Here is a 19,233-nt window from a genome sequence, read left to right as displayed (position 1 = left end):
CCTCCTTCGCACAAAGCAGAAAACTGGTGAGCCAGTGATCCCACTGGGGGTGTATAGCCAGAAGGGGAGGGGCCTTACACTTTTTAGTGTAATTGCTTTGTGTGGCCTCCGGAGGCAGTGCTATACACCCAATCGTCTGGGTCTCCCAATGGAGCGCCGAAGAAAAATAGATTTATTCAGATTTAATGAATATTAGTGTACTTACTGTCACAGAATGACTGTATAATCCTCCATCTTGGCCAATAATAAAATGCTCATTTTAATATCTGGGTTAGAAATTTTACAGAAGTATAATACAGCCTCCCCAGGACTAATACATGTAAGTAGTATTGTATGCAGTTTACAATGCGAAAGCTAGACTATAGCAAGAAAACATCAGTTTATGGCACAATTTATTATTCAAAAAATTATAAAGACATGAAAACATGTTACTTCTCAAACTTTATTAATAGAAATGCTTATCAGGATTTTTTTTCACATCAATTATATGTTCTCCTAGCATATACAGTCATTAAAGTGCACAGTTATGCTCAGCAATGGCAATGATAAGTGATTCTCTCATATCCGACATTGAACTATTTACTGTAGTATATATTCGTGTACTAGAGACATGAAGAAACTGCAACATGACAGCACAACCTGTGTACTTGTGTTGGAGAACAGTCACTAAATAACCAAAACGTTGCTACTATTACATCTCATTTCTTTCGGCCGCCTCTCTCTTTCAGAGCCAAGTGGATTACGGCTCCATTCAGCATGTTGTAATAAGCAAGGGAGTTGGAGTCTTTAATAAAGATTCCCTGCAGAACAGTAAAGGAAACAATTAGTAATCGAACAACTCAACTTTAAGTATCTCATCCAAATGTCAACTATTGTGAACATACCAAAACAGGAAGAAAAAAAAAAAAGTCAGGAAAATTGGAGACCGTTCATGATCAGAAATCTTTTCTTTGCAAATGGTCATATAGTTAACCCCTTAACGACCGAGCACGTTCTGGTACGTCCTAAATCATCAAGGGGTAATCATCTCTGGCTGCTGTGGTGATTCCTGCACACATCAGCTGATTTGCACAGCAAACATGTGTGCGTCACAGGTGGATCCGCGATCCACCCGCACCTGTGACAGTGCGATTTAAATGCCTGCAGCGGGTGATGTGCACTTACCTGCCACCATCGGAAGCCCCGTGACATGATCACCGGGAGAACCGATGGTTGCCATGGTAAGCACAGTGTCATGTGATGACTCCTGTGCTATTATGACTCTGTTCCTGTAACGGCTAAGCAGCCGCTGTTACAAAAGATGAGCATTTCTGGTGATTTGAGCTGTGTAGCTGTGATCAACAGAAATGAAATAGTGATCAGACTGCTGATCCTTATAGTCCCCTAGGGGAACTAGTAAAATAGAAAAAAATAAAAAAAAAGTAGAAAAAGTTTAAAAAAAAAAACAAAAACGTCAAATCACCCCCCATTGAAAATTAAAGGGTTAAAAAAATAAACACACATTTGGTATCGCCGAGTTCAGAAATGCCCGATCAAAATATAAAATCAATCTGATCGGTAAACGGCGTAGCGGCAAAAAAATTCCAAACACCAAAATTACGTTTTTTGCTCGCCACAAATTGTGCGTAAAATGTAATAACGGGCAATCAAAATGTAGCATCTGCGCAAAAATGGTACCGTTAAAAATGTCATCTCGAGACGCCAAAAATAAGCCTTCACTGAGCCATAGATCCTGAAACATGAAAATAGTGCAAAAGAAGGGAATTTTGTTTACTTACCGTAAATTCCTTTTCTTCTAGCTCCAATTGGGAGACCCAGACAATTGGGTGTATAGCTACTGCCTCCGGAGGCCACACAAAGTATTACACTCAAAAGTGTAAACCCCTCCCCTCTGCTATACACCCTCCCGTGCATCACGGGCTCCTCAGTTTTGGTGCAAAAGCAGGAAGGAGGAAACTTATAAATTGGTCTAAGGTAAATTCAATCCGAAGGATGTTCGGAGAACTGAAACCATGACCAAGAACAATTCAATCTGAACAACATGTGTACACAAAGAATAACAGCCCGAAGGGAACAGGGGCGGGTGCTGGGTCTCCCAATTGGAGCTAGAAGAAAAGGAATTTACGGTAAGTAAACAAAATTCCCTTCTTCTTTGTCGCTCCATTGGGAGACCCAGACAATTGGGACGTCCAAAAGCAGTCCCTGGGTGGGTAAAAGAATACCTCGTAATAGAGCCGTAAAACGACCCCTTCCTACAGGTGGGCAACCGCCGCCTGAAGGACTCGCCTACCTAAGCTGGCATCTGCCGAGCGTAGGTATGCACTAGATAGTGCTCCGTGAAAGCGTGCAGACTCAACCAGGTAGTCGCCTGACACACCTGCTGAGCCGTAGCCTGGTGCAGCAACGCCCAGGACGCACCCACGGCTCTGGGAGAATGGGCCTTCAGCCTTGAAGGAACCGGAAGCCCAGCAGAACGGTAGGCTTCAAGAATTGGTTCCTTGATCCACCGAGCCAAGTTGACTTGGGAGCTTGCGACCCTTTACGCTGGTCAGTGACAAGGACAAGAGCGCATCCGAGCGGCGCAGGGGCGCCGTACAAGAAATGTAGAGTCTGAGTGCTCTGACCAGACCTAACACATGCAAATCCTTTTCACGTTGGTGAACCGGATGAGACAAAAAGAAGGTAAGAAGATATCCTGATTGAGATGAACAGAGGATACCACCTTCGGGAGAAATTCCAGAACCGAACGCAGAACCAGCTTGTCCTGGTGAAACACCAGGAAGGGGGACTTTACATGACCGTGCTGCTATGTCAGACACTCTGCGGAGTGACGTGACTGCCACTAGGAAGACCACCCTCTGCGAAAGGCGTGAAAGAGAATATCCCTCATTGGCTCGAAGGGTGGATTCTGAAGAGCCGGTATCACCCTGTTCCGATCCCAGGGTTCTAGCCGACGCTTGTAAGGAGGGACTATGTGGCAAACCCCCTGCAGGAACGTGCGTACCTGAGGGAGTTTGGCTAGACGCTTTTGAAACACAAACACAGAAAGCGCCGAAACTTGTCCCTTAAGGGAACCGAGAGACAACCCCTTTTCCATTCCAGATTGAAGGAAGGACAGAAAGTGGGCAAGGCGAATGGCCAGAGAGTAAAACTCTGATCAGAGCACCAGGATAAGAAGATCTTCCACGTTCTGTGGTAGATCTTGGCGGAAGTTGGTTTCTTGGCCTGTCTCATAGTGGCAATGACCTCTTGAGATAACCCTGAAGACGCTAGGATCCAGTACTCAATGGCTACGCAGTCAGGTTGAAGGCCGCAGAATTCAGAATGCGTCTGCCGCCAGAGCTCTGTGATCTTGAGAACGTGCCCTGCATGCCGGGACCTTGTTGTTGTGCCGGGACGCCAATAGGTCGACGTCCGGCTTCCCCCAGCGGCAACAATCTCTTGAAACACGTCCGGTCGAAGAGACCATTCCCCTGCGTCCATGCCCTGGCGACTGAGAAAGACTGCTTCCCAGTTTTCTACGCCCGGGATGTGAACTGCGGAGATGGTGGAGGCTGTGGCTTCCACCCACAGCAGAATCCGCCGGACTTGCTGGAAGGCTTGCCGACTGCTTGTGCCGCCTTGGTGGTTGATGTATGCCACCGCCGTGGCGTTGTCCGACTGAATGCGGATCTGCCTGCCTTCCAGCCATGGCTGGAACGCTATTAGGGCTAGAACACTGCCCTTATCTCCAGAACATTGATCTGGAGGGAGGACTCTGCTGAGTCCATGTACCCTGAGCCCTGTGGTGGAGGAAGACTCCCTGAGACTCGCGTCCGCCGTGACCACAGCCCAGGATGTGGGCAGGAAGGATTTTTCCTTCGACAAGAGTGGGAAGAAGCCACCACTGAAGGGAGGCCATGGCTGCCCGAGAAGGAGCAACGTTCTTGTCGAGGGACGTCGATTTGCTGTCCCATTTGCGGAGAAAGTCCCATTAAGTGGGCGCAGATGAATCTGCGCAAACGGAGCTGCCTCTATTGCTGCCACCAACTTTTCTAGGAAGTGCATGAGGCGCCTCAAGGGTGTGACTGGGCTCGAAGGAACGATTGCACCCCTGTCTGTAGTGAACGCTGTTTGTCCAGCGGAAGCTTCACTATCGCTGAGAGAGTATGAAAACTCCATGCCGAGATATGGCAGTGATTGGGCCGGAGTCAATTTTGACTTTAGGAAAAATTGATGAACCACCCGAATCTCTGGAGAGTCTCTAGAGCAATGTTCAGTCTGTGTTGGCATGCCATCCGAGAGGGGGCCTTGACCAGCAGATTGCCTGAGAGAGTAGGACCGCTACCACCATTGTCATGACCCTGGTGAAGGCCCGTAGGGCTGTCACCAGGCCGAAAGTTAGTGCCACGAACTGAAGGTGTTCGCTCCCTATGGCGAAGCGCAGGAAGCGCTGATATTCTGGTACAATCGGCACGTGGAAATAAGCATCCCTGATGTCGATTGATGTTAGGAAACCGCCTTGGGCCATCAAAGGTGATGGCAAGCGGAGAGATTCCATCCGGAACCGTCAGGTTCTCAGTCCGTTGAGCCGTGTGAAGTCCAGAACGGGGCGGAGTGATCCGTCCTATCTGGTACCACGAACAAGCTGGAGTAAAAAGCCGCGACTACGTTCTTGAAGGGGAACGAGGATCGCAACTCCTCCTGCCTTCGGAGTGTTCCCCAACTGGAAACGTGCATCGGCTCGCTCGGGGGACGGAGATGCTGTGAAGCAACGAGTCGGAGGACGAGAACTGAGCTCTATCCTGTGACCGTAAGACAGAATGTCTCCTACATCGGTCTTGGACATGTGGGGACCACTCCCCTGACCTGGACCGCCATGCAGAAAAGGTTCTCTGTGCACGGCGGAGGATGAAAATACCACCGCCTGAGACGTCAAAGACGCTAATTGCGGAGCACAGGATGACCGCATTGATCTGAGACAGAGCAGCTGAGATAGCCTGGAGTGCCCACCCCTGCAAAGGCTGGGGTAACGGACGCGCCTATGGCTTCATAGATGGATCCCATTAGGAGTTCTGTCTGTCTGTGGCATTCTTGAGCGTGGACCCGCCAGCCACTGCTACTACTGATCTAGCCGCCAGTCCGAGACTGGCGGGCACCTTATGACACTGAGCCGAAACCTTAACAACGTCAGAGGGGAAGGGACAACGTGTGTTATAAGGCGTTCAGTAAAACGCTTTTCCGGGAAGGTGTGCTTCTGGACAGAATCTGTGAAGCCTTGAGAGCCACGTCCGGACAGAGTCCTGGGTTGCGACCTCCGCCCCATCCTCTAGAGGGTCCTCAAGCTGAGACCCTAGAAGTCGGGGAAGAATCCAAGCAAGGCTGCTTAGCCGGACTGGGACTGCGGTTCGTGCTGGAGTTTACCACGTAATAACTAGAGGCCACCCCAGGAACACGCTTCGTCGCCGACCGAGGGAGGCCTGGGGCGATCCCGCAGTGCCCGGGGCCTGAGTAAGGGGCCGGTCTGGACTGCAAACTCCTAGTCTCTTAGCCGACCATTTGTCCATAGTCTGAGACATGGATAGTGAAAATGACCCAGAGAGTTTCTCAGCAAAGCTGTAACTCTGTCCCTGCCGCCTGGACAGGGAACGCCGGCGAAGCTCAACCAGTGAAACTGCATTCAAACATTATATAGCCATATATACAGTGTATCACATATACAGTTCATCACTCTAGGGGGCCCAGCATCGAGAAGAAGCCCCCTGGTGTACCGACCCTGAAGCAGTATGTGCTGCTGAAAACATGTCTGTCGGCATGTACAGTGGAGGGGGGAGCCGTGGGTGTAACCCCAAAGGGAATTTTGTTTACTTACCGTAAATTCCTTTTCTTCTAGCTCCAATTGGGAGACCCAGACAATTGGGTGTATAGGCTATGCCTCCGGAGGCCGCACAAAAGTATTACACTAAAAGTGTAAAGCCCCTCCCCTTCTGCCTATACACCCCCCGTGCTCCCACGGGCTCCTCAGTTTTGGTGCAAAAGCAAGAAGGAGGAAAAGAATTATAAACTGGTTTAAAGTAAATTCAATCCGAAGGAATATCGGAGAACTGAAACCATTCAACATGAACAACATGTGTACACACAAAAAAACAGGGGCGGGTGCTGGGTCTCCCAATTGGAGCTAGAAGAAAAGGAATTTACGGTAAGTAAACAAAATTCCCTTCTTCTTTGTCGCTCCATTGGGAGACCCAGACAATTGGGACGTCCAAAAGCAGTCCCTGGGTGGGTAAAATAATACCTCGTGATAGAGCCGTAAAACGGCCCCTTCATACATGTGGGCAACCCCCGCCTGAAGGACTCGTCTACCTAGGCTGGCATCCGCCGAAGCATAGGCATGCACCTGATAGTGTTTCGTGAAAGTGTGCAGGCTCGACCAGGTAGCTGCCTGACACACCTGCTGAGCCGTAGCCTGGTGCCTCAAAGCCCAGGACGCGCCCACGGCTCTGGTAGAATGGGCCTTCAGCCCTGAGGGAACCGGAAGCCCAGCAGAACGGTAAGCTTCGAGAATTGGTTCCTTGATCCACCGAGCCGGGGTTGATTTGGAAGCCTGTGACCCTTTACGCTGGCCAGCGACAAGGACAAAGAGTGCATCCGAGCGGCGCAGGGGCGCCGTCCGAGAAATGTAGAGCCTGAGTGCTCTCACCAGATCTAACAAGTGCAAATCCTTTTCACATTGGTGAACCGGATGAGGACAAAAAGAAGGTAAGGAGATATCCTGATTGAGATGAAAGGGGGATACCACTTTAGGGAGAAATTCCGGAACCGGACGCAGAACCACCTTGTCCTGGTGAAACACCAGGAAAGGGGCTTTGCATGACAGCGCTGCTAGCTCAGACACTCTCCGAAGTGAAGTGACTGCTACTAGAAAAACCACTTTCTGCGAAAGGCGTGAGAGAGGAATATCTCTCATTGGCTCGAATGGTGGTTTCTGAAGAACCATCAGCACCCTGTTCAGATCCCAGGGTTCTAACGGCCGCTTGTAAGGAGGAACGATGTGACAAACCCCCTGCAGGAACGTGCGTACCTGTGGAAGTCTGGCTAGGCGCTTCTGGAAAAACACAGAGAGCGCTGAGACTTGTCCCTTAAGGGAGCCGAGCGACAAACCCTTTTCCAGTCCAGATTGAAGGAAGGACAGAAAAGTGGGCAAGGCAAAAGGCCAGGGAGAAAAACCCTGAGCAGAGCACCACGACAGGAAAATTTTCCACGTCCTGTGGTAGATCTTGGCGGACGTTGGTTTCCTAGCCTGTCTCATAGTGGCAATGACGTCTTGAGATAACCCTGAAGACGCTAGGATCCAGGACTCAATGGCCACACAGTCAGGTTGAGGGCCGCAGAATTCAGATGGAAAAACGGCCCTTGAGATAGCAAGTCTGGTCGGTCTGGTAGTGCCCACGGTTGGCCGACCGTGAGATGCCACAGATCCGGGTACCACGACCGCCTCGGCCAGTCTGGAGCGACGAGGATGACGCGGCGGCAGTCGGCCCTGATCTTGCGTAACACTCTGGGCAACAGTGCCAGAGGAGGAAACACATAAGGGAGCTGAAACTGCGACCAATCCTGAACTAAGGCGTCTGCCGCCAGAGCTCTGGGATCTTGAGACCGTGCCATGAACGTCGGTACCTTGTTGTTGTGCCGGGACGCCATGAGGTCGACGTCCGGCACCCCCCAGCGGCAACAGATCTCCTGAAACACGTCCGGATGAAGGGACCATTCCCCTGCGTCCATGCCCTGGCGACTGAGATAATCTGCTTCCCAGTTTTCCACGCCTGGGATGTGAACTGCAGAGATGGTGGAGGCCGTGGCTTCCACCCACATCAAAATCCGCCTGACTTCCTGGAAGGCTTGCCGACTGCGTGTGCCGCCTTGGTGGTTGATGTATGCCACCGCTGTGGAATTGTCCGACTGAATTCGGATCTGCTTGCCTTCCAGCCACTGCTGGAACGCTTTCAGGGCAAGATACACTGCCTGTATTTCCAGAACATTGATCTGAAGCGAGGACTCTTGCTGGGTCCACGTACCCTGAGCCCTGTGGTGGAGAAAAACCGCTCCCCACCCTGACAGACTCGCGTCCGTCGTGACCACCTCCCAGGATGGGGGTAGGAAGGATTTCCCCTTCGATAATGAAGTGGGAAGAAGCCACCACCGAAGGGAAGCTTTGGTCGCCTGAGAGAGGGAGACGTTCCTGTCGAGGGACGTCGGCTTCCTGTCCCATTTGCGTAGGATGTCCCATTGAAGAGGACGCAGGTGAAACTGCGCGAAAGGGACTGCCTCCATTGCTGCCACCATCTTCCCCAGGAAGTGCATGAGGCGCCTCAAGGGGTGTGACTGGCCTTGAAGGAGAGATTGTACCCCTTTCTGTAGTGACCGCTGCTTGATCAGCGGAAGCTTCACTATCGCTGAGAGGGTATGAAACTCCATGCCAAGGTATGTCAGCGATTGGGCCGGTGTCAGATTTGACTTTGGAAAATTGATGATCCACCCGAAACTCTGGAGAGTCTCCAGGGTAGCGTCGAGGCTGTGTTGGCATGCCTCTTGAGAGGGTGCCTTGATCAACAGATCGTCCAAGTACGGGATCACCGAGTGACCCTGAGAGTGGAGGACCGCTACTACAGTAGCCATAACCTTGGTGAAAACCCGTGGGGCTGTTGCCAGGCCGAACGGCAGTGCCACGAACTGCAGGTGTTCGTTTTCTATGGCGAAGCGCAAGAAGCGCTGGTGCTCTGGAGCAATCGGTACGTGGAGATAAGCATCTTTGATATCGATCGATGCAAGGAAATCTCCTTGGGACATTGAGGCGATGACGGAGCGGAGGGATTCCATCCGGAACCGCCTGGTCTTTACGTGTTTGTTGAGAAGTTTCAGGTCCAGGACAGGACGGAAAGACCCGTCCTTCTTTGGGACCACAAACAAGTTGGAGTAAAAACCGTGGCCCTGTTGCTGAAGAGGAACAGGGACCACCACTCCTTCTGCCTTCAGAGTGCCCAGCGCCTGCAGAAGAGCCTCGGCTCGCTCGGGAGGCGGGGATGACCTGAAGAATCGAGTCGGGGGACGAGAGGTGAACTCTATCTTGTAACCGTGAGACAGAATGTCTCTCACCCAACGATCTTTTACCCGTGGCAGCCAGGTGTCGCAAAAGCGGGAGAGCCTGCCACCGACCGAGGATGCGGAGTGAGGACGCCGAAAGTCATGAGGAAGCCGCTTTGGTAGCGGCACCTCCGGTGGTCTTTTTAGGACGTGACTTAGACCGCCATGCATCAGAGTTCCTTTGATCTTTCTGAGGCCTTTTGGACGAGGAGAATTGGGACCTGCCCGCGCCCCGAAAGGACCGAAACCTCGACTGCCCCCTCCTCTGTTGGGGTATGTTCGGTTTGGGCTGGGGTAAGGATGTATCCTTTCCCTTGGATTGTTTGATGATTTCATCCAAACGCTCGCCAAACAATCGGTCGCCCGAAATTGGCAAACTGGTTAAGCGCTTTTTGGAAGCAGAATCTGCCTTCCATTCCCGTAGCCACAAGGCCCTGCGTAGTACCACCGAATTGGCGGCTGCAACCGCCGTACGGCTCGCAGAGTCCAGGACAGCATTAATAGCGTAAGACGCAAATGCCGACGTCTGAGTGGTTATGGACGCCACCTGTGGCGCGGACGTGCGTGTGGCTGCGTCAATTTGCGCTTGACCTGCTGAGATAGCTTGTAGCGCCCATACGGCTGCGAATGCTGGGGCAAAAGAAGCGCCGATAGCTTCATAGATGGATTTCAACCAGAGCTCCATCTGCCTGTCAGTGGCATCTTTGAGTGAAGCCCCATCTTCCACTGCAAGTATGGATCTAGCTGCCAGTCTGGAGATTGGAGGATCCACTTTGGGACACTGAGCCCAACTTTTGACCACGTCAGGGGGAAAGGGATAACGTGTATCCTTAAGGCGCTTAGAAAAACGCTTATCTGGACAAGCATGGTGATTCTGGACTGCCTCTCTGAAATCAGAGTGGTCCAGAAACATACTCGGTGTACGCTTGGGAAACCTGAAACGGAATTTCTCCTGCTGAGAAGCAGACTCCTCCGCCGGAGGAGCTGAGGGAGAAATATCCAGCATTAGATTGATGGACGCAATAAGATCGTTCACTATGGCGTCCCCGTCAGGAGTATCAAGATTGAGAGCGGCCTCAGGATCAGAATCCTGATCAACTGTCTCCGCTTCATCAACCAGAGATTCCCCCCTCTGAGACCCTGCACAATATGATGATGTCGAGGGAAATTCTAAGCGAGCTCGCTTAGTCGGTCTGGGGCTGGGGTCTGTGTCAGAACCCTCAGCCTGGGACCCATGAGATACCCCGGGAGGACATTGTTGGTCCAACTGAGGTGGGCCAGGGAACAAAGATTCAACAGAGTCCCTGTGCTGAGATACCGGCCTGGACTGCAAGGCTTCTAGTATCTTAGCCATAGTCTCAGAGAGTTTTGCAAACTCCGTCCCCGTCACCTGGACAGTGTCAGCAGGTGGCTCCCCCTGGGCCCCTCTTAGCAGAGGCTCTGGCTGAGTAAGTGCCACAGGGGCCGAACAGTGCACACAATGGGGGTCAGTGGAACCTGCCGGTAGCGGGGTCGTACATGCGGCGCAGGCAGCATAAAAAGCCTGTGTTTTGGCACCCCTGCCTTTCGTGGGCGCCATGCTATTATCTTCCCTGAGCAACACAATAGGGTATATAGCCAGAAATCAACTGTGCACCATACAGTGTAAAATATATATACCATAAACATATAATGTTACACTACTGCACAATGGGGCTAGCACCACAGGTGCTGCTTACCACCCGCTTAAAGCGGTTGTGAGGCCACCAGAGTCCCTGCCTGGGTCTCCCAGACTGTGTCCCCCTCTGCAGCGTCCGAGGAGCTGACAGGAATGGCTGCCGGCGTCCTGAGGAGAGGAGGGAGCCGTGGGCGTGACCCAGAAAGTGCGGGAACTGGTGCCCGCACTGTGCACAGTGAGGGGGGTGGAGTATGCAAAGCATGCTCCAGCCCTCAGTGCTGCTCGTTCTGTGCAGCGTCCCGCCCTTCCCCTGCCTGTCAGGGCTGGGGGTGGGAAGAAAAGAAACTAGGCCACAAAAAGCCGGGGACTCTAGTAATGAACGCGGCCGCCGTAAAAGCGCGGCCGGCGTGGAAGTCCCCGGCGCACTACAAGTCCCAGCCGCGCCGCGGTGTTTCCATGGCAGCGGCGGTCAGTGCGCCAGTCCCTATACATAAACACACTCAGCAACGCTGAGTGTGTAATGGCACATATTAACCCGGTCAGCGCCGCGGTCCCCGGTGCACTAGCACACCCAGCAAAGCTGGAGTGTTGCTGTGCGCTGTCCCCACAGGGATACAGAGTACCTCCAAGTAGCAGGGCCATGTCCCTGAACGATACCCGGCTCCTATCCAGCAGGCTCCACAGGAGTTGTGGATGAAGCACGGTCTCAGTGCCTGGAGACCGATAGGATCCCACTTCACCCAGAGCCCTAAGGGGGATGGGGAAGGAAAACAGCATGTGGGCTCCAGCCTCCGTACCCGCAATGGATACCTCAACCTTAACCACACCGCCGACAAGAGTGGGGTGAGAAGGGAGCATGCTGGGGGCCCTATATGGGCCCACTTTTCTTCCATCCGATATAGTCAGCAGCTGCTGCTGACCAATCTGTGGAGCTGTGCGTGCATGTCTGCCTCCTTCGCACAAAGCAAAAAAACTGAGGAGCCCGTGGGAGCACGGGGGGTGTATAGGCAGAAGGGGAGGGGCTTTACACTTTTAGTGTAATACTTTGTGCGGCCTCCGGAGGCATAGCCTATACACCCAATTGTCTGGGTCTCCCAATGGAGCGACAAAGAAAGTGCGGGAATCTGGTGCCCTGAGCGAAACGTGAGGGAGGCGGAGGACAGCCAAGTGTGCTCCAGCCGTCACTGCTAGCCTCCGACTGACCGTCCCGTCCTTCCCCCTGACTGGCAGGGCCAGGGACGGGAGTTTAAGGCGCTAGGCCGCAAAAGCCGGGAACTAAAGTTACAGACCGCGGCCGGCAAACAGACGCGGTCGGCGCGGTAGTCGCCAAGTCTGAGGTGAAGCTGCTCTCTGCACCGTCCCCAAGGGGACACTGAGTCCTTGAGGGGATCAGTTCCGTAGCCAAATATCAACAGTGCGACCATACAACAAGCATATATATATATATATATATATATATATATATATATATATATATATATATATATATATATATATATATATACACTTCGGCACTCAGTGGGGCCAGCACCTCAGGTGCTGCTTACCGACCGCTCACAGCGGTTGTGTGATCACCAGAATCCGTGCCCGGGCCCCCCTGATGTTGTCTCTCCTCTCCAGTTTCAGAAGTGCTGACAGTAATGGCTGCCGGCGTTCTGTGGGGAGGAGGGGGCCGTGGGCGTGCCCTAGAAAGTGCGGGAATCTAGTGCCCCACTGTGCTGAGTGAGGGGGGAGGAGGATACAGAGTATGCTCCAGCCCTCAGTGCTGCCGTCCTATGCAGCGTCCCGCCCTTCCCCTGACTGGCAGGCCTGTGGGCGGGAATAAGCGAAACTAGGCCGCAAAAGCCGGGGACTAAAGTTATAAGCGCGGCCGGCAAATAAGCACGGCCGGCGCGGTATTCCCCGGCGCACTAACACACCCAGCAGTGCTGCAGTGTGTATGGCACAAGCGCTCCATGCGCGGTCCCCACGGGGACACAGAGTACCTCACAGTAGCAGGGCCATGTCCCTGATGATACCCGGCTCCCGTCCAGCAAATTCCCAAGGGGCTGCGGAGGGAGCACGGTCCCAGTGCCTGGAGACCGATTAGGATCCCACTTCACCCAGAGCCCATCAAGGGATGGGGAAGGAAAACAGCATGTGGCTCCTGCCTATGTACCCGCAATGGGTACCTCAACCTTAACAACACCGCCGACAAGAGTGGGGTGAGAAGGGAGCATGCTGGGGGCCCTGATATGGGCCCTCTTTTCTTCCATCCGACCTAGTCAGCAGCTGCTGCTGACTGAGATGTGGAGCTATGCGTGGATGTCAGCCTCCTTCGCACAAAGCATAAAAACTGAGGAGCCCGTGATGCACGGGAGGGTGTATAGCAGAGGGGAGGGGTTTACACTTTTGAGTGTAATACTTTGTGTGGCCTCCGGAGGCAGTAGCTATACACCCAATTGTCTGGGTCTCCCAATGGAGCGACAAGAAGGGAATTTTGTTACTTACCGTAAATTCCTTTTCTTCTAGCTCCTATTGGGAGACCCAGACGATTGGGTGTATAGCTACTGCCTCCGGAGGCCACACAAAGCATTACACTAAAAAGTGTAAGGCCCCTCCCCTTCTGGCTATACACCCCCAGTGGGATCACTGGCTCACCAGTTTTAGTGCAAAAGCAAGAAGGAGGAAAGCCAATAACTTGGTTAAACAAATTCACTCCGAGTAACATCGGAGAACTGAAAAACCGTTCAACATGAACAACATGTGTACCCGAAAAAACCCAAAAATCCCGAAGGACAACAGGGCGGGTGCTGGGTCTCCCAATAGGAGCTAGAAGAAAAGGAATTTACGGTAAGTAACAAAATTCCCTTCTTCTTCGGCGCTCCATTGGGAGACCCAGACGATTGGGACGTCCAAAAGCTGTCCCTGGGTGGGTAAAGAAATACCTCATGTTAGAGCTGCGAAGACAGCCCTCCCCTACGGGGAGGCAACTGCCGCCTGCAGGACTCTTCTACCTAGGCTGGCGTCCGCCGAAGCATAGGTATGCACCTGATAATGTTTGGTGAAAGTGTGCAGACTCGACCAGGTAGCTGCCTGGCACACCTGTTGAGCCGTAGCCTGGTGTCGCAATGCCCAGGACGCACCCACGGCTCTGGTAGAATGGGCCTTCAGCCCTGATGGAACCGGAAGCCCAGCAGAACGGTAGGCTTCAAGAATTGGTTCTTTGATCCATCGAGCCAGGGTGGCCTTAGAAGCCTGCGACCCTTTGCGCTTACCAGCGACAAGGACAAAGAGTGCATCCGAACGGCGCAGGGGCGCCGTGCGGGAAATGTAGATTCTGAGTGCTCTCACCAGATCTAACAAATGTAAATCCTTCTCATACCGATGAACTGCATGAGGACAAAACGAAGGCAAAGAGATATCCTGATTAAGATGAAAAGAGGATACCACCTTCGGGAGAAACTCCTGAATGGGGCGCAGCACTACCTTGTCCAGGTGGAAGACCAGGAAGGGAGCCTTGGAAGACAGCGCTGCTAGCTCAGACACTCTCCGAAGAGATGTGATCGCTACCAGAAAAGCCACTTTCTGTGATAGTCTAGAAAGTGAAACCTCCCTCAGAGGCTCGAAGGGCGGCTTCTGGAGGGCAACTAGTACCCTGTTCAGATCCCATGGATCTAACGGCCGCTTGTACGGGGGTACAATATGACAAACCCCCTGCAGGAACGTGTGCACCTTAGGAAGTCGTGCTAGACGCTTCTGAAAAAAGACGGATAGCGCCGAGACTTGCCCTTTAAGGGAGCCGAGCGACAAACCTTTTTCTAACCCAGATTGCAGGAAAGAAAGAAAGGTAGGCAATGCAAATGGCCAGGGAGACACTCCCTGAGCAGAGCACCAGGATAAGAATATCCTCCACGTTCTGTGGTAGATCTTAGCGGACGTGGGCTTCCTAGCCTGTCTCATGGTGGCAACGACCCCTTGGGATAATCCTGAAGACCCTAGGATCCAGGACTCAATGGCCACACAGTCAGGTTGAGGGCCGCAGAATTCCGATGGAAAAACGGCCCTTGGGACAGTAAGTCTGGTCGGTCTGGTAGTGCCCACGGTTGGCCGACCGTGAGATGCCACAGATCCGGATACCACGCCCTCCTCGGCCAGTCTGGAGCGACGAGTATGACGCGGCTGCAGTCGGATCTGATCTTGCGTAGCACTCTGGGCAAGAGTGCCAGAGGTGGAAACACATAAGGGAGCCGGAACTGCGACCAATCTTGCACTAGGGCGTCTGCTGCTAGAGCTCTTTGATCGCGAGACCGTGCCATGAAGGTTGGGACCTTGTTGTTGTGCCGGGACGCCATTAGGTCGACGTCCGGCCTTCCCCAGCGGCTACAGATTTCCTGAAACACGTCCGGGTGAAGGGACCATTCCCCTGCGTCCATGCCCTGGCGACTGAGGAAGTCTGCTTCCCAGTTTTCTACGCCGGGGATGTGAACTGCGGATATGGTGGAGGCCGTGGCTTCCACCCACATCATAATGCGCCGGACTTCCTGGAAGGCTTGCCGACTGCGAGTCCCCCCTTGGTGATTGATGTATGCCACCGCTGTGGAGTTGTCCGATTGAATTCGGATCTGCTTCCCTTCCAGCCACTGCTGGAAGGCTAGTAGGGCAAGAAACACTGCTCTGATTTCCAGAACATTGATCTGAAGGATGGACTCCTGCTGAGTCCACGTCCCCTGAGCCCTGTGGTGGAGAAACACTGCTCCCCACCCTGACAGACTCGCGTCTGTCGTGACCACCGCCCAGGACGGTGGTAGGAAGGATCTTCCCTGTGATAATGAGGTGGAAAGGAGCCACCACTGCAGAGAGTCCTTGGCCGTCTGGGAAAGGGAGACTTTCCTGTCCAGGGATGTCGACTTCCCGTCCCATTGGCGGAGAATGTCCCATTGAAGTGGACGCAGATGAAACTGCGCAAACGGAACCGCCTCTATTGCCGCCACCATCTTCCCGAGGAAGTGCATGAGGCGTCTTAAGGAGTGCGACTGACTTTGAAGGAGAGCCTGCACCCCAGTCTGTAGAGACCGCTGCTTGTCCAGCGGAAGCTTCACTATCGCTGAGAGAGTATGAAACTCCATGCCAAGATACGTTAGTGATTGGGTCGGTGACAGATTTGACTTTGGGAAGTTGATGATCCACCCGAACGCCTGGAGAGTCTCCAGTGCAAAATTCAGGCTGAGTTGGCATGCCTCCTGAGAGGGTGCCTTGACCAGTAGATCGTCCAAGTAAGGGATCACAGAGTGTCCGTGAGAGTGCAAGACTGCTACCACTGCTGCCATGATCTTGGTGAACACCCGAGGGGCTGTCGCCAGACCAAATGGCAGAGCCACGAACTGAAGATGGTCGTCTCCTATCACGAAGCGCAGAAAGCGTTGGTGCTCCGTAGCAATCGGCACGTGGAGATAAGCATCTTTGATGTCTATTGATGCTAGGAAATCTCTTTGGGACATTGAGGCAATGACTGAGCGGAGGGATTCCATCCGGAACCGCCTGGCGTTCACATGCTTGTTGAGCAGTTTTAGGTCCAGAACAGGACGGAAGGAGCCGTCCTTTTTTGGAACCACAAAGAGATTGGAGTAAAATCCTCGCCCCCGTTCCTGAGGGGGGACAGGGATCACGACTCCTTCTGCTCTTAGAGAGTCCACCGCCTGCAGCAGGGCATCTGCTCGGTTGGGGTGTGGGGAGGTTCTGAAGAACCGAAGTGGAGGCCGAGAACTGAACTCGATTCTGTACCCGCGAGACAAAATGTCTGTTACCCACCGGTCTTTGACCTGTGACAGCCAAATGTCGCAAAAGCGGGAGAGCCTGCCACCGACCGAGGATGCGGAGGGAGGAGGCCGAAAGTCATGAGGTAGCCGCCTTGGAAGCGGTTCCTCCATTTGCTTTCCTGGGGCGTGAGTGAGCCCGCCAGGAATCTGAGCTCCCTTGTCCCTTCTGAGTCGTTTTGGACGAGGAGAATTGGGCCTTGCCCGAGCCTCGAAAGGACCGAAACCTCGACTGCCACTTTTTCTGTTGAGGTTTACTTGCTCTGGGCTGTGGCAAGGAAGAGTCCTTACCCTTGGACTGTTTTATGATTTCAGCCAATGGCTCACCAAACAGTCTGTCTCTAGATAATGGCAAGCTGGTTAAGCATTTTTTGGAACCAGCATCTGCTTTCCAGTCCTTTAACCATAAGGCTCTGCGCAAAACCACAGAATTGGCGGCCGCCATAGAGGTACGGCTCGTAGATTCTAGGACAGCATTGATAGCATAGGTCGCAAACGCAGACATTTGCGAAGTTAGGGACGCCACCTGCGGCACTGCTGGATGCATGATAGCATCCACCTGTGCTAAACCAGCTGAAATAGCTTGTAGTGCCCACACGGCCGCGAATGCTGGAGCAAACGACGCGCCGATAGCTTCATAGACAGATTTCAACCAAAGGTCCATCTGTCTGTCGTTGGCATCTTTAAGTGAAGCGCCATCCTCTACTGCGACTATGGATCTAGCCGCAAGCTTGGAAATTGGGGGATCCACCTTTGGGCACTGGGTCCAGCGTTTGGCCACTTCAGAGGGAAAAGGATAACTGGTATCCTTAGAACGTTTAGAGAAACGCTTGTCTGGATGAGCGTCGTGCTTCTGGATTGATTCTCTGAAGTCAGAGTGGTCCAAAAAAGCACTTAATTTACGCTTGGGATACAGGAAATGGAACTTCTCCTGCTGTGCAGCTGCCTCCTCTGCTGAAGGAGCTGGGGGAGAAATATCCAACAGTCTATTAATCGCCGATATAAGGTCATTAACCATGGCGTCACCATCAGGGGCATCCAGATTGAGAGGGGCCTCAGGATTAGAATCCTGATCACCGTCCTCAGTCTCATCACAGAGAGACTCTTCTCGCTGAGACCCTGAGCAGTGTGATGACGTCGAGGGTCTTTCCCAGCGAGCTCGCTTAGGCTGCCTGGGACTGTCATCTGAGTCAGAGACTTCAGCTTGTGATGCTTGAGACCCCCTTGAAGTACGGATTAGTTCCAACTGAGGGGGACCGGAGAGCATAGACACAACAGTGTCCATGGTCTGAGGAACTGGCCTGGCCTGCAAGGTCTCCAGGATTTTTGCCATAGTCTCAGACATTTTATCAGCAAACACTGCAAAGTCTGTCCCCGTCACCGGGGTCGGGTTCACAGGCGTCTCTGCCTGGGCTACCACCACAATAGGCTCTGGCTGACGAAGTGCCACTGGGACTGAACATTGCACACAATGTGAGTCATTGGAGCCTGTCGGTAGATCAGCCCCACATGCAGTACAAACAGTGTACACAGCCCGTGCCTTGGCAGCCTTGCGTTTTGCGGATGACATGTTGCTGCCTCCTCAGAGCAGTACAGGGTGTCCAGCCAAGAAGCGACCTTACAGTGCACTATATAAATATATATATATATATATATATATATATATATGGTACCAAGAAAGAAGTACACTAATATATCACTGAGGCACTAGTGGGGCCAGCACTACTGTGCTGCTTACCGCCCGCTTAGGAGCGGTGTGTGGTCGCCAGAAATCCCTCTAGTCTGGGTCTCCCAGAGCCTGCTGCCTTTCCCCAGCCAGATCGCATGTGTAATGGCTGCCGGCGTCCTTGTGGAGAGGGGGGGCGGGCCCTGGGCGTACACCGACGAAGAGCGGGAAGTCTGCTTCCCTCTGTGCCTAGTGAGAGGGCTGGAGCATGTAAATAAAGCTCCAGCCCTCGGCGCTGCCAATTGAGCAGCGTCTCTCCCCTACCCTGATTGACAGGGTGGGGGCGGGAACGAAGCGGCGCTAGGCCGCAGAAGCCGGGGGCTAAAGTTAGAAGCGCCGCCGCCGTAAAAGCGCGGTCGGCGCAAAGTCCCCGGCGCACCACAAGTCGCAGCTGCGCCGCCGCTCCAGGAGCGGTCGGCGCAGTAGTTCCCAACATGTAACGTCACTCAGCAAAGCTGCAGTGACTTAACCCCAGCGTACAGCGCTACTGTCCCCGGCGCACTATAACGCTCAGCAAGCCTTGAGAGTGTCCGTGCCTGCCGGGGACACAGAGTACCTGAAAGTTGCAGGGCCTTGTCCCTGAACGGCACTCCCGCTCCAAATCCAGCAGGTTCTCTGGGTCTGTGGATGGAGCCCGGCCCCAGGGCTTGGGGGCCGGCAAGATCCCACTTCCACAGAGCCCTCCAGGGGATGTGGAAGGAAAACAGCATGTGGGCTCCAGCCTCTGTACCAGCAATAGGTACCTCAACCTTACAAGCACCACCGCGGGTGAGAAGGGAGCATGCTGGGGGCCCTATATGGGCCCTCTTTTCTTCCATCCGATAGAGCCAGCAGCTACTGCTGACTACAAACAGTGGAGCTATGCGTGGATGTCTGACCTCCTTCGCACAAAGCAGAAAACTGGTGAGCCAGTGATCCCACTGGGGGTGTATAGC

General features: G+C 53.2%; 1 protein-coding gene across 2 annotated transcripts in view; it reads right to left on the bottom strand.

Annotated features, from left to right (window-relative positions):
• Nucleotides 1–428: 428 nt before the first annotated feature.
• The window catches only part of SF3A1 (splicing factor 3a subunit 1), an 88,490-nt gene continuing 69,685 nt past the window's right edge, over nt 429–19,233 (bottom strand). For both annotated transcript variants that reach the window (XM_075319957.1, XM_075319958.1), the window contains exon 16: nt 429–800. In XM_075319957.1, the coding sequence (XP_075176072.1) occupies nt 699–800 (102 nt within the window). In that variant the 3' untranslated portion in view covers nt 429–698. The remainder of the gene's footprint in view (nt 801–19,233) is intronic.

Source organism: Anomaloglossus baeobatrachus, chromosome 1 (genome assembly GCF_048569485.1).
Source record: "Anomaloglossus baeobatrachus isolate aAnoBae1 chromosome 1, aAnoBae1.hap1, whole genome shotgun sequence".
NCBI lineage: Eukaryota > Metazoa > Chordata > Amphibia > Anura > Aromobatidae > Anomaloglossus > Anomaloglossus baeobatrachus.
Note: the sequence above shows the minus strand (reverse complement) of the source record. Positions and strands in the feature narration are given on the sequence as shown.